Here is a 15,906-nt window from a genome sequence, read left to right as displayed (position 1 = left end):
TTTTTCCAACCCAACCAAACAAAAAAATTCTCTACCAAATCCCAAATCGCAACCAAAATTCCCTTCTATTCCACCGTTTTGAGCTTTTCAACTCAAACATTACCTTTTTTGTTCCATAAAATGCTCATTTCTCAACTCTCCAACAAAGAAAAAAAACAACACCCATTTTTAAAAACACTCTCTTTTCCCCTTTTTTGAATGTTTTTCCCCCTTGATTTACTAATTCAATTACAATACAAACACAACACGCTGAGATCTATAAGCCTTATTGCAGCCAAATTCCAATGGAAAATGACCCTACCTTTTGACTTACAAATCCTTCTCTCCACGCCATTCCCTGAAACTTTTATTTTTTTCCACATACACCTTTTGTTTATACATGCTGCTTTCTTAGAGTTTTAGGTGTCACTTTGTTTATTCTCTCTCCAAATAATTCTATTTTATTATTATTATTGTTGAATAAGACATTTTTAATGCATTTTTTTTTCCTCCTCCAGTATTAAAAAAAAAAAAAGGAGAAATTATGATTTTATGATCAACCTGCCAAGTACAAAGGATTATGAGTCCCCACGTGTGAAGGTACGTGCACACGATGGAAATTTAGATTGCTCACAATAATTCAAAATTTGATTATTAGGATTTAGAATTCCTTTGCTTTAATTCCCAACATCATGATTGAACAGTGAGTGTATAAATGTGGAGAAAAAGGACTGTATATAGCACTACACAACGCTTTTTATTATTATTTATTATTTTGAAATAAACGCATATTCTTTCTAAATAAAGCAGAAATTTTTTCTGTCAATTATGGGCCAATATGTCTGTAAACAAACACATGTTTAATCCTGGTACGGTTGTTTAATTTGCTACACTTGAAAGGGGGAAAAAATCCTTTTAATTTTTCTCTTTGGATTATGGAAGGAATGTCTGTCACTTTGCAGAAAAGCTAAGATAAAAAAGAGGGAATCAGTAATGATGATGTTATGGATGAAGATTGATAGATAAAGGATTTTTGTTTGTGGTCAAAGGCTTTTAAAAGCAAAAGGCCACAACTGAGCTGATCCATCAGCTCTATTTTTTGCTGGGCCACACTTTCATCCACAGTTCATTTTTGTACTTCAGAAACACCAATAAAGCTGAGAACTCAATTATGATTTAAAAACAAAAGAAAAAAAAAAACAGAAAGATAGAGATAGAGATAGAGAGAGATTCCAATTTGAACTTCAATTGTCTATGGTTTAAAATATTCCTCATCTTTCAGAATGTTTCTCACAAAAACTTTTACCTGATAAGGATGGTTTTGGGAGTGTTGAAGTTCTTGATCTTTCAACATGGGAATAAGCTATATCAGGAAATATCAAATGGATTTTTTTTTGGTTCTTAAGTATCAGTCCAGGCAGCAAAAACTGGCAACTGACTCATACAATTTGCTGCCCTTAACTGTTGGGCAGATGCAATCCAGGAGGAGTTCATATTACTAGCCGAAGCAGTAAATGGTTTAGATGTCGATTGAGGCATTCCGAACACCATCGAAAGGCTTGTCTTGTCTGGACTCTCCTCCCTTGAGCTGCTCAAGCTGCAGCTAGTCCCCATTGAAGATGGATTGGAGAAATGAGCTCCCATTCTGGCTGAATCTTCGACTCCAAGTTGTGATCCATCATCGTTTATCGCAGACAATATTCGTGGCTTCGGAATGAGCTGCTGTGATGACTGATAAAGAGCCATCTTCCAGTCTGATTCACTTTGACTACTACTCTGTGAGGGCAGAGGCATAGCTTCTGAATTGCTATTGTGAGTATGAGGGCTTTGTCTAAGTGATTCATTATCAAACTCTGGCTGCTGCTTTCTCTTAGCTAGATCACCACTAAGGAGGGTATTGCTGGCAATGATCCGCTCCACGTCATACCTCGTAATATCAAAATTAGTAACCGCATTCATTCCTCGAAATTTAATGGCTGCTATGTCATAGGCCTCAGCTGCTTCCTCTTGAGTACCTAACGATTTCATATAGCAAAGGGATTACAAAACTTTTCTTCTAACCAAAAATTAAAAATCAAAGTAAAAAAGCTGTACTTCTGTATGCATCTGTAGAAGAGCATCTTTGCTCAACCAAGAAAAGGATTAAACAATTACAAAGCGACTCAAGCACAGCCTTATTTTCAGAATAGTTGGTTTTACAATGTGAGCCCTACCATTCCCAAAGCAAGAAAGAGACTCAATTTCACTCTAGGACATGACTTATTTATGACAGCTTTAACAAGTAAGATGCAAAACACAGGAAACAAAATTCAAACTACTCAATCAAAATATTCACATAAAAAAAGTATCTAAAAGCACTCACTGAATGTCCCAAGATACAGATCTTTGTTACCAGCAACTCGGCCAATACGAGCCTGCCATCTTCCATGTTGATGATGTCTGCAATATAATATAAATGGGAACAGAGAAACTTCAGACAGAGATTCACTGAAAAAGCCACATAAAGTCCAAAAGCAAAATGATCAAGATCATAAATCTATTACAAAGCTTTGAGTTGAGACTTATTAGACCTTGTTACTCCTCGGTATATTGAGGCCCCTCTCGAGAACCCGCTACTTCTTCTGAGAGATGATTGAATTACAAATTTTAGATTTTTAGTTTTTGTCCATATATGATTGAAGGAATATACCATAAATAATTAATACACATGGTAAAAATGAGCTTGCCTTCTCAGGTGAGCGACATATTCCTGCCTACTCATGTTTTTCATTTCCTCTAATTCTTTCTGATAGTTTTCCAACTGCTCAGAACAAGGATTAACTTTGAGTAAAGCATGACAATTATTAAAGAAATTTTAAATTAGATTTAAGAAAAAAGTAGTATTACAGGAAAGTTAATGTGAGTGGAGGGTCCCCAATACTTGAGTGCAGCAAGATCATAAGCTCTAGCGGCTTTTTCTTCCATATCATAACCTCCTAAAAAAACCAATTTTTGGAACCACTTGATTAATCATTAAACAAGGGAAACAAGGGGGAAAAAAACTTGACCAATAATTACTCAGTCGAGATTCTGAATGCTTACCAAGGTACACTGGACATCATCATTTGAATCCAATGGCGATCCCAGCCCAAAAATAAATAAAAATTGAAAACAAAGAAATAAAACCAATTGAGTGTGTTATGATTTTAGCAAGAACAAAAAGAAACAACAAAATGTGGATCCATGGAAGAAACAGAAGCACCATAATGTTTTTTTTTAACTCTTTTTTCTTGGTGAGGGTGGGGGGGATTTTTATTACCTTGCCTTCCCTTCCTGCTTTGACCTTCTTTCTTGCAACTGTTGTCCCATAAATGTGCTTCATACCTACCCGTCCATCTGTGCCTGATTGACATAATGAAACATTGGATCATGGAATGAAAATGAAGATAAGTAAAACAAAACAAAGTAGCTTCCCCCCATAATGTAGATCAAAGAAAAATGACGAATTGTGCAGTGAAGAAATTTAGCGAAAGGAGAAGAGGAAGACCTTGTAACCCCTCGATACTGTGAGGTTCTCTGTCCAAAGGTATCTAAAGACTTCCTATGAACAATTTGCTTGTGATCAACCTTCTCATGGCCTCTTTTTTTTGTATCCATGGCAGAACAGTCGGCCATGGCAGGTGAGACATGCTGTGTGGCTGTGACACAGCTTGACTGAGAGCTTGGGCTCATAGTCATAGACAAGCTCAATGACTGTAAATCTCCATAAGCCATGGCATTAATGGGACCAGAATCACCACCATTTTCACTCATGCAACTTACCATCTTCTGCTCGAACGAACCATTGTTAGTGGCAGCATAGTTTCTAGGAACAGCCCAATTCTTCAAACCAGAAATATCACTCTGGGCTACTGCTGGGTGCTGCTGCTGCTGCAGATTGCACCCATCAGGCAGGATTACCTTCGAGTCTTGAAGCATCAGTTCACGGCTTCTCAAGGATGAGAAATGTGCAAAGGGTTGGTTGTTGGACTCGTGAGTTTGGTTTTGATGGCAAAATATGCTGTCTAGGCTGAGAGCCATAGCTTCCCTGTCATTGCTTTCATAGTGATGGGACCCCATAGTTGCACCACCAAAGAAATCCTCTAGTTTTGGAGTAGAGCTACTTACCACTTCAAACCCAAAAGGGAAACAATAAAACAAAATAAGATTGGAAAAAAAAAATTAAGCTTTTTATTTTTCTTTTAACTCGAGCACAGAGTAACAGGAGCATATTCAAACCTTGTGGATGCTGCCTGCTGAGAGCTTCCATTGAACAAATTGAGCCATCTGACTTTAGTGGCATGGCAGACAATGGTGAATAAAATCCACCATGTTCTCCATCAACACCATAGCAAATGCCATAGTTAAACTGAGATGGAGAGTGAAAAAGATTTGCAGGAATCGAAGGGGAGACAGAAGTAGCAGAGGAAGAAGAAAGCTCCATGTTAACGTTAGGGGAGACAGAGAAACCTAGCCAGTTACAGTTGTTGCCATTAACATTATTCATGGAATTCCCTCTACCTTCAGTTCAATCTACCCCTCTTTTCAACACAATGCTCTAAATTTTAGAGCAAAATCTCAATGATTGGAGGAAGAAAAAAAAAAACTAATGATTCCAACAAATCCTTATTTCACCCCCACTTTGAAACCGGATATATTTTGTTTGTTTGCTAGCAGCAGAGAGAAACATGTCTAACCCTTCATATAAAGAAAACCAAAAAACCCAAAGTTCTACAACTCAAAGTCTATTAGCCAACACTACCAACAAAACAACCTGCTCTTTGTTTGAAGAAAGCAAATGGGGTATAAATGGAGCAAATAGAATGAGCGTTGGGAGGCATAGCATGGCTTTGCCTTTGGTGCATTTCTATAGGGATCTGTGTGTGAGAAAGACCATCCTTTTGCTTTACCCTACGCTCTCTCTCCACCTACCCTTTTCCTTTTTACTTCTTTTATGCTCTTGGAATTAAGGCATGATTTTATAAACATGCAAATCCTTGGCATACTAAATACAACAAGAGAGATGGAGGATGCCTCTCATTGCTCTCTGTATAATCTAAAGACTTGAATGGCACCCCCACCCCACTTAAGCAAAATGTGAAGTACCCTTTCAAAATTATTGACTAATAGTGGGGTCTGTTGAAGTGGGTTCCACCATATTAATGTGATTAAATGGTCTGATGAAGCCTCTGTAGACCTTGAATTAGATTTACACATACGGAAGACAAACTGTCCCTTTAGTCACTTCATATATTCAGCAGCTTCTGTACTGCTTGGACCTACGCATCCCAAACACCACCCTTGTAGCCATTTGCCAGCTACAGCCACCAAAACAAATATATATATATAATTAAACTCTCCTCATACGGCGCCGTTTCTCCCTATTACTCTACTGCTCATCCTTTGACTAAAAACCCCTTGTTACTTGGATGGATATGGATCATACTCTTTAGTCTTTAGGCCTTTGCCTTTGCTTCTTCGTGTAAGCCTTTTTTTTTCGCCCCCTCCATTTTGTAGTCTTTTTATTCGGTGCCTGCTTACTGCTTACTGCTTACTGCTTCAGAAGGAGGAAAAACAAAAATAAAGTGTTAAAGAAACTCCTTTTTTTCAAAATGGCACCTCGTTGAATGCGTTGGATCAGATAGCCAGCCATTAGCCACCAACTAAACAACACTTTTTCATTCCAATTAAGACCTGGGAGAATCTTCTTCTTAGCCATTGAGCTTTTGGTGGGAATGCGTTTCGAGAGTTTTTGACCTGTTTTTTTCCCACATCAGAATCAGCACATGCTTATAAATATTGCCTACACAAACAAATATGCTACATTTAAATATTTTCAAATCCTAAATCAGAGCAGAAAGCATTTGATTCATGTATAGCCTATGATTGAGAAGTTAGACTTGGACACACTATTTTTCATATAATTTTATATACTGTTGAGTCAAAACGCGCATAGTTTTTATATTTGAACTTTACCATAAATACCTCTTATCAATAGAGATGTAGTCTTTACTTGTACATCATGTGGGAGTGATACTATGATGACGTCGCCATCAAATCAATAGTAATTGATGCTTTTATTTTCTTTTTTGACTAATAGGTAGCTCGAATAATAAACATCTCAATCCAAATCTTTTTAATGTATATTCACCTCTCTTTTCTACCTAAAGTAAAGTTAACTCAAGGAGGTGAAAATTAACCAAACGGTAAGAAAGAAGATGGTGAAGAGTTATTAGATAAAAGAAATAATTTTGTGAGATCTTTTGCATTTGTCTGGTATCAAACCTCTGAAAGCTGCCAATTCCACTTCTTGACAAATAGTACTATTTACCAAATACTGAGAAACTTCAAAAATCTAATTTAGCAAATACTCTGTTCTTAGCTGCATCTAATTATACACAGTGATTTCAATTATTGAGCAAATTAAAAGTGGTTGATTTGGTGGCTACAGGACCGGCAAACATTCACAATTATTCTCCTTCCCCACCATGGTTCTAACATCTTGAGAGTTGTCGAGTTTTTTCTACTATGCTTCTGTTTTTAATTGGATATTCATTTTATTTTAATTTATTGTTTTCTTTTCTAAAAGAATTAAGGCTATTTACTAGGTTTTTTTTTCTTCTTTTTCTTTTCAATTTTTATGAATCCTTTTGAAATGCTAGCTAACTTCCAAAAACATAAAGTAATTCTTGAAAACTATTTTTTTTTATCCAGATTTCATAGTGGTTTTGTCTTCAAATCTCTCTTTTTAAAAAAGCTTGTTCAATACCTGCCTGTTTCTAAGAAAAGTCAATAGAAAAATTTTCAAAACTGTTTTCAATATTTAAAATTTGAACTAAATTTCAAAAAGTAAATTTCAAAATAAAGATAATAATAAGAAACTAGTTTTGTGTGTGTTTGTGTGTTATTTTAAGGAATATTATTAAATGATATTTTGGCTTTCAAAGTGGCTATGATTGTAAAATTGTTTAGAAAAAAGGTCTATTATAAGTTTATAAAACAAAAGAAATCATTGATAATTAAATATACGAAATCTTTAGAAAAATGAGGGACTAAAAACAAAATTGGGAACAAACTGTCTTAAGCATCAGCAAACCAACTTGGAAAAATGAGACTTTAGAGTCCAATTTCTCATGATTACAAATTCCCATTTCTGGGTCCCTTTTCAAGTCTCAATCCCATCCATCTGAAATGAAAAATATAATTCCCACCATATTTATATTTTTGCATGTAATTTTGCATGACTAAGTTCTTGGAGACAGATTTTCAAGAGGACATCATTTGGTTTTCTAAAGGAAAGTGGGATTTTTTATTTCTCCTTTTTGTAATATTTGAAACTGGGAAATTATATTAAAGAGAGAAACCCTCTCTTTTTGATTGCAGCAATGATGAGAAACTTCATCATTCGCCTCCTTCCCCACAATAACCCACAATGACCAATAGCATTTCATTGCCAAAGGAACTTCAAATATAGTGATACATGTCAAATCAAAAAGGTTCAAAAAATGAAGAAAAAATTGGACTGAAACTGAACTAAAGGATAAATTTGAAACCCAAAGAAAAGGTTTAACGAGCCTCAGCACAGCAACAGCCAGCCCCCCCCTAAGTTTGATCCTACACAAAAGCGCTCTACTACTCCTACAACCTCTGGCATTTAGGACATCAAAATCCATAGTAGAAAAGAAGGGGTATTTAGCTAACAGAATAGGCGTATAGGGCCCTAAAATTCCTTCTCTAAACACAGTGAGACTGAAATGGTTTATTAAATGATATTCTTGTAAGAACAGAAAATGCAATCCAAAACAAAATCTAAAGCAAAGATTACAGAAATGGACAGAGGTCAACAGAAAAAGTAAATTGTGGATAGCAACCGAACTGAGAGCGACCACATAACTGTGTGTGGGTACACTACTGTTTGCATGGGGATTAAAGTTCTCTGCCCACTTTCCCTTTTTTTAGAGAGAGAAAGACAGTATCTTTCTCAAAACTTAATGGCCTACCTCTCCATCAAACCAATGCCATCTCCTGCCATTGCCAACCCCATTGCTCTCTTTAAGTTGCTTTACCATTCGGTCCATCTCTCTCTCTGCTAGAATTAAGAAACATGTCATGTCCCATTCAAATTTTAGATTCTTTCTTTATGGGGCTTTGGTGGTGACTCATAAATGTGATAACAAAAAAAAGAGGGGGAAAAAAAAAACTCTGACCATAAGAAATGAATTACTCAATCACCCAGTTTTGAGGTTTAAGATAAACGAAAGTTTGGGATATACTGTGGAAAATCTTGTGGGCTTAGCTTAGTAGTACAGTGCTTTTATTGCTCAAGTTTTTGTAACTTCCAAAAGAAGAAAGAAAAGAAAAGCCCTCCACAAAGACAAAGCTGTAAAGCAATCAGAAACCCAAATTCAACCCAAAAAATTAAGTTTAATCTTAGTACTTAACAGAGGAATCACCAAAATGCCCTCTTTCTTTCTTAGGATCCCTATGTTATCAGACAGATTGAAAACAGAGAAAGTCTCGTTAGAGAGAAGGACTAAAAGAAAGAACTTTTTTTTTTCAAGACAATTTTTAATTAGCTTTGGCGCTGGGTTGGGTTGCTTTAAGGAAGAATCCAAATTCGCACCTCTACTTGATGAACAAAAGATGTGCCTTTCACATCCATTCTGCTACAATGTCCAGGAATTATGAATTGATTTTGTTTCTTTTCTTTTCTTTTCTTTTCTTTTAACTTTGTCTAATTCTAGAGATTAATACAGCATATCAAATGTGACTTTTGGACAAGTGTTTATTTATTGGCCTTATTTTCCTCCTGGACTATGAAGGGCTGTAAGAGTAAGACATGGTTGGACTTAGAAAACGTACTGAAGAAAGAGACAGCTACAGGTTGCTTTAACACCAAGACAATGGAATCCAGCCTACACTTTAATTTTTCTTTGCCTTATATACCTAAAAGGAGGATGTAATCAAAATCTCAGAAATGAATTGTTGTATTAACTTTGTCTTTTGTTATGACGGTTCAAATCAAGCAACGGGGTCCTTAAAACTAGCGAAATCCTCTACTGTAAAACTGAAAATGAGACTAAAACAAGGTGAGAACATAAAACAAACAGTTGGTGTGCATCCCAGCTGTTCGTGTTGCGAACGCCTGGCTCTGTTTTAGGCTTTGGTTTTTCTTCAGCCTCTCGTCTCATCTGATCAATCATCAAATCACCGAACGGCGAAAGATTTTCAATTTGTCATATAGAGAAACCAGGCCATATCTATCAAGGTCGCCATCTGTCTCCCGTAGCCCTAACTCCTTTGCCCTGTTTTTCGCAAGTTTTGGGGCTTTTACCCATTTCACGCTGCTTTTCCAAAATAATACTACAATAGTAAATCAAGAGGATGAATAAATTAAAACCACCAACCACAACCACTAAAATAGTCACTTTATGGTTTGAATCTTCCACTCTTATTAAAAAAAATGAATTTTTCGCTTTATTTAACTTGTAATCAACACAATATATCACAAAATTTGTGCATTTAAAAATTATTTCATAAATAAGCAAAAAAAAAAAAAAAACAGCTAGTGATTTCTAGGTTTATTTCAGTACACAAATGTAAAAATTATACATTAACAATCTAAAAATGAAATCATCATGTCTAAGTTAATTGGTTTACCAAATTTTATGTTAAAATAAGCTTAACTAAATAGTATTGACATACACTCCAATTACTCAATAACTTTTTAGGAGTTGGTTTTGGTTTGCCCCTTATTCAAGTTCAAAACAGGTGGGATTCTTTTAGAGATTTGATTCAGTTACTAATTGGCATATCCATAATGAAAACTTCATTCTCGATTCTACGAGAATTTTTATGAAAGTCTTTCATTTGCTTCTCTTCGATGGAAGTTTTGTTTTCAAAGGGGTCGAAGGTTGAATCTCCCATCCCGCAATGGTTGTACTAAAAAAATTATTAAAGTTTAGAGCTTTAGTTTATATTTTTATGATTTTGAGGTATCCATTCAATTGTAAAATTTAGGGATATATATGGCAGCTTCTATATCTTTAAAATAGATTTAATTTTTTTTTTTATAAAAAAAATAGACAGTTAGTGATAAGTTTAGGGATGGAGAATTTTAAATAAACATTTGGTACCATTTTTAATTTTCAAAAAAGAAAAACAAAAGCCCAAATTTTTTCTTTTTTCTTTTATTTTTCTTTATGAAAATAAAATCTAATAATTTAAGATAAATGAAGGTAATAGAATAATAAAACGTTGGTACTTTATTGAATATGTTACTAAGTTGAGTACTTTATGGCAAAATAAGAAAAAAATAGTAAAGCTTTTCCTTTTCGTGATGTGTGAAAAAATCGTGCCAAGCCAAATAAAAGTGGATTATTTCGACTAGAGTAGAAACGAAGTTTTGTAGGGATCTTGTAATAAATTACAAATTTGTAAGTCCTTAAGTTGGAAAAGTAGTTTGGTAAATAGCAAGCATAATTAAGTAGCTCCTATTAAAATTATGAAACAATAGGTCACATCACAAGGCTTTAGATAGACTGCTACATCAAATCAAGGTTGCTCGACTATGATAAAGTATGGAAAATGGAATGCCTCGATCAAGTCTTAACATTCAAAAAGGTACGTATTAGCTCGATTGTCATGTGATAGTTACGTGATATTCAAAATAATCATTTTTTTTTACAATAAATGGACTTGTTAAGTAAACACATGAGCTCAACTCCAACAATATCCAATTTATTATTCCAACAAAGATATTTTGGCAACATATTGAAATTAATGAAAAATATCAATTTTTATCTCTAAACTTTAGAAGTTATATAAATTAAAACTATAAACTAATAATTATATCGATTTAGATATAAACTCTTCTAAATGTATCAATTTATATCTTTCTTTAAGAATCATTTAAATAAACATTGAAACTTATAATTTTATCAACTAAACTCCTAAATTTTCACAAGCAAATCAAATTGAAATCTTAGAGAGAATTTTCTTTGAAAACTATCTATGCATCAATTCTAATCATGTATTTTTTTAATTCAACATTTGAAAAAATCTGTACACGGATAAGATTTGATGCATTCATAATTTCAATTATAAGTCACACAATATTTTTCAAATCAAATATGAAGAAAGGTGGATTGATATACTTTAAGGTTCAATATTTAAAAATGATACATTCTCCATTGATACAAATATAAAGTTTAGAAATATAAATAAATATTTCTCCAAGTCAGAAAAGTATTTAAAATTTTGTTTAACATTTTACAAACTTTAATTCACAACAATGGAAGGGGCAACAAGAAGTACAGCTAAATCTAACCACCTTCATTTCGAAAATAGCCAACCTCCCTTTTTTTAAAAAAATAAATAAATAAATAATAATAAAAAAGAAGTTTTTCAGTCAAATGTCCAAATTTCATTGTGACAAAAATATCCTGCGAGATACATTTTGAACCACCTACCAAAAGCAACAAAAAAGGACGAAAGAGATGGAAGTTGTATTGAACAAATGTAACAACGTAATGAAGAAAAAAAAAATCTAAAACTTAATTTAAACGGTTGGAAATGACTATTGAACTTAAGTCCATAGTGAAACTAAAAGAAATGGAAAAATATTGTTGGAATTTGTGCCTAAAACCTCGTAATTAATTAATTTGTCAATTTAATTATACAATATTAATTTATCTATTAATAGAAAAATCCAAGGTTATCGTGCGTAGCCTTGAAAAGTATGTAGTTGACATACATGGTGGATCATGTTCAAGAGATAACCTAAAAGATCTATAGTATATGGATAAGATTAGGTTCTTTATCCTAGTGATACTATAGATACAACCCACTTTGTAATAATTACAAATAGTTTGATCTAAACCGTTTATGGGAAGACATGTGAGTGGGGATATCATATACAAAGAGTTTGTATAAGACCAAACTGTGAAATATTTAATCTCTCTTTGCATATCCATTAATTGATGAGATTAATATTTCATAGGATGATCATATGTGATTCGATCTTAATCCTGAGTGATTTATGAACTCATAGTCTGTGAGTTGATTTTTTTTTATTTGTATGGGTGAGAGTGACCCAAGTTGCCTATTGAATAAGCCTACCATTTTAGGAACTTGACTAAATAGAGAGCTGGGAACATAACTTCACAAGATGGAATTCGCTCCTTCCCACATAAGATAAGTAGATGAGTAGTTTGCTTAAGTGCTGATTTTGAGTCTTGAACAAGGGGTCCACCCTTTCACTGACTTGAGAGTGATTTAGTTTATGGTTGTATCATAAACAAATTATTTATTAGAAGAATTAGTGGTACTTAAGAAAAAGAGACAATTACAGGGGTAAAACAGACATTTGACCCAGCTATAATTATGAATAACTCATGAAGGATCGACTTGCTTATATTAATTATATCCATAGACACAACTTGTCCTATAGTGCATAAGAATTCAACCAAAGGTATACAGTGATTTGCCCTATAATTAATGAATGAAAGCTCGTTTAATTAATTAATATTGGATCATTTAGCCAATAAGAGTATAGCTTAATTGGCATAGTGTTTATACTATTAACCTTGTGGTCTGAGGTTCGATTTTCCAATAGGATCAAGTATGTTGAAAGAAAATTTGAACATTTTTATGAGGGAAAATATTAATTGTATTGGATACAATTAATTGCATGAATTTATTATAAGTTAATTTGAATGAGATTAAGATTATTAATTTTATAATATGAAGAATTAATTTATTTGAATTGGATGAGTTCCATATAAATAATAGAATATTTATTTTGAATAAGATTCAAATTAAATAAATAATGGGAGAATTTATTTACTTGAATATGATTCAAATAATTAATTATTTGGATGAGATTCATATAATTAAGTTATTTTGGAGGAAGAATTAATTAATTAATTTGAACTGGATTCAAATAATTAATTATTTAATTTGGATGAGATTCAAATTGAAGATTTTGCGAGAGATAAATATCTAAATATAATTTAAATATTCTAAACCATTTAATATGAGATACTATTTGGGTAGATATTTATTAATATTATATATTATTAAATATTTAATTTAAAATCTCTATAGAAGGGTTATCCTAATATAATTAGCAATAACACATAGAATTTTATAAATAGAGCCATTAAGAGCCCTCATAGAACACACTCTAAACTCTCTACAAGAATAATCTCTACGACTACACTAAAACTCCCCCTCTAATATTCTCTCAATTTTCTTAGAGAAATTTATGAGAAAATTCTTCTTTCGTATTCCCTCTATTCTTTCAAAAAATGGTTCCCATAAGCCGGATTCTTACCAATGTCATAGCAAGGAAGATCTCTGGAACTAGAAGAATCCAAAAAGGAGACTACCAGTTTCAATAAGAGATTTTGTTACAATTGTGGATTGGTAAAGGTATGTTGAACATTTTTCATGTCTATTTGTTTTTTAGTTGTTTCAAGAAACCAAAGAAAGCGATCATATACTTCTATCGGGATTTAATTCTCTTCAAATATTATCCCACATTGGAGAATTAAGCAATGCCTAAATGGTATAAACACTAAGACATGATAGAGGTAACTTTAAAGTGTGGTGGTGATGAAAGTATAACCCTTTCACCACACATGTGCCACCACGGGTTTAGATTTGAGTAATTGTGCTTATATGGGAAAGAAACAACTTTTTATTACTAATCTATTTATTTTTTTAACCTAATATTAAATGAATTTGAATTTCATTAATAACTTTTCTTCCCGTGATGCTCGTTTCTCTTCTCCTTCAACCCTAGTCGTTTCATATGCTTCTTCTTCATCAACCTAGACATCGATATATACTAAGATATCATTTTTCAATATCGTTTTCTGTACTGGGCTTTCTCATCTTCCTTCATCTGTTATGAGCATTATTTTTCTTCGATTCCAATCCATCTTCTGGCGAATGCATGCTTGAAATTGGATGCCATGTTAACCATGGGAGAAACCGACACAACGATTGGCACTGAGATCACACCCGAATTGCTTTCAGGTCAGTGGTACCTCCACGATGCAACAATTCTTCGACATCTGTATTTCACACTCTGAAAGCAATTATTTTCTCCAGATGTCAATCAAGAGCGGTAAGGTCCTCCCTGATCTGTCCAAGCTCAAATTACAAGATAGAGCGAACCATCATTGGTCTAAAAAATTGCTGATCTTCTTCGAGTAGCTAGGAATTGATTATATCCTCACCACATAAGCACTTTCTGCTACCAAGAAGGTATCTACTATCATTGATCCAAATCTTCCAGAGAACCCGTCAATATTTCTAACCAAGCGAGGCAGCGTTCTGAGATCGATACTAATAAATACGAGAAAGACAACAAAACAGTATGTGGTCATCTACTCAACCATACGACAGACCCCATGTTTGATCTGTTTGTGGTGTAAAAATCAACTAAGGCAATCTAGAACTTGTTGGAGTCTCGATATAGAGGAGATGATGCTTGACGGAAAAAATACGTCGTCATAAAGTTGCTACAATTTCAGATGATTGACAAGAAACCTGTTGTTGCTTAAATCCATGATTATGAAAACTCGGTAGGAAATATTATGTCTAAAGGCATAAAGATGTGCGAAATTCTCCAAGTAGATGTGCTGCTTGAGAAGTTTCCCCGATCCTGGAGTGAATATCGAAACTATCTGAAACACAAAAAGAAGGATCTCATACTCTGGGAGCTGATCAGTCACATGCGTATGAAAAAAGCAAACAGGCTAAAAGATAAGTTAATTTCTGAAAATTTGAATTCAGTCGGTGCTAACTTTATTGAATTTTCTACTGTTACCAAAGACAGATTCAAAAATCACAACAAGCAGCCTGGCAAGAATAATTCCTTTGAAAGGAAGGGACATCACAAAGCTGCTGGTGGGAAGATTGAAAAGAAGAAATTAATTTGCTATGTCTGTGGGAAGTTTGGGCACAAATGCTACCAATGCAATTAAAGAAAAGGAATACCAGATCAGCAATCCACCCCACAAGTCAATCTTTTTGAACAAGATGACATAATAGCTACTGTTAAAGAAGCCAATTTGGTGGGAAAAAACTTTAACTGGATTCTTGACATCGGAGCTTCAAGACACCTTTACTCGAACCGAGAACACTTCCAAGACTATCAGGAATCTATTGAAGGAGAGTGTGTATTCATGGGTAACTTTGCCATGGTAGAAGTACTTGAAAAATGGAACATTTTTTTTAAAAAAATTAACCTCTGGAAAAATTTTATCCTTAAGTAATATGTTATATGTAACTTCCTTACAAAGGAACCTAGTATCAGGAAGTCTATTGAATCGGGTTGGACTTAAAATTGTACTAGAAGCTGACAAAGTTATCCTCACAAAAAATGGAGACTTTGTTGGTAAAGGGGTACCTAATTGATGGTCTTTTTTGTCTTGAACGCTATTCCTATTGCGAATATGATGAATGAAAGTGCTTTTAATTCTGTTTACATAGTTAAGTCTCTTGATATATGTGACGTGGTAGATTAGATCATGTGAATATTGCATCGACTAAGAAACTTAAAGAATTAAAATGGATCAATGCATCTAAACACTTGAATTTTGCAAATGTTCTATTTGTATGGAAGAAAAGTTTATTAAGAAATCTATTAGACCTGTCACCTATGAAAATACAAAATTGCTTAAATTAATTAATTCTGATTTAGCTTGTTTTAAAAACACCACAAGTAGAGGCGGAAAAAATTACTATATATCTTTTGTTGATAATTTCTCTAGATATACTAAAATCTATCTTTTGAAAACAAAAGATGAAATTGGTAGTATGTTTTTGAAATATAAAGAATAAATAGAAAATCAATTAGATAAGAAGATTAAAAGCTTAAGGTCAAATAGAGCTGGT

General features: G+C 33.6%; 1 protein-coding gene across 2 annotated transcripts; it reads right to left on the bottom strand.

Moving 5' to 3' along the window:
* Positions 1–1,215: 1,215 nt before the first annotated feature.
* Positions 1,216–9,336, bottom strand: LOC120074505 (AP2-like ethylene-responsive transcription factor ANT). Of its 2 annotated transcripts, XM_039027656.1 has the most exons (10): positions 7,998–9,336; positions 4,237–5,754; positions 3,506–4,127; positions 3,278–3,360; positions 3,061–3,069; positions 2,866–2,954; positions 2,706–2,779; positions 2,550–2,600; positions 2,342–2,418; positions 1,216–1,994 (listed from the first exon to the last, which is right to left on the bottom strand). In XM_039027656.1, the coding sequence occupies exons 2-10, from the start codon at positions 4,502–4,504 to the stop codon at positions 1,381–1,383; spliced, it is 1,887 nt and encodes a 628-aa protein (XP_038883584.1). In that variant the 5' UTR covers positions 4,505–5,754; positions 7,998–9,336; the 3' UTR covers positions 1,216–1,380. The 2 variants fall into 2 exon arrangements, with proteins under 2 accessions (XP_038883584.1, XP_038883583.1); XM_039027655.1 differs by lacking the exon at positions 7,998–9,336 and having other exon boundaries at positions 4,237–5,916.
* Between the last annotated feature and the right edge of the window lie 6,570 nt (positions 9,337–15,906).

Source organism: Benincasa hispida, chromosome 3 (genome assembly GCF_009727055.1).
Source record: "Benincasa hispida cultivar B227 chromosome 3, ASM972705v1, whole genome shotgun sequence".
Classification (NCBI taxonomy): domain Eukaryota; kingdom Viridiplantae; phylum Streptophyta; class Magnoliopsida; order Cucurbitales; family Cucurbitaceae; genus Benincasa; species Benincasa hispida.
Note: the sequence above shows the minus strand (reverse complement) of the source record. Positions and strands in the feature narration are given on the sequence as shown.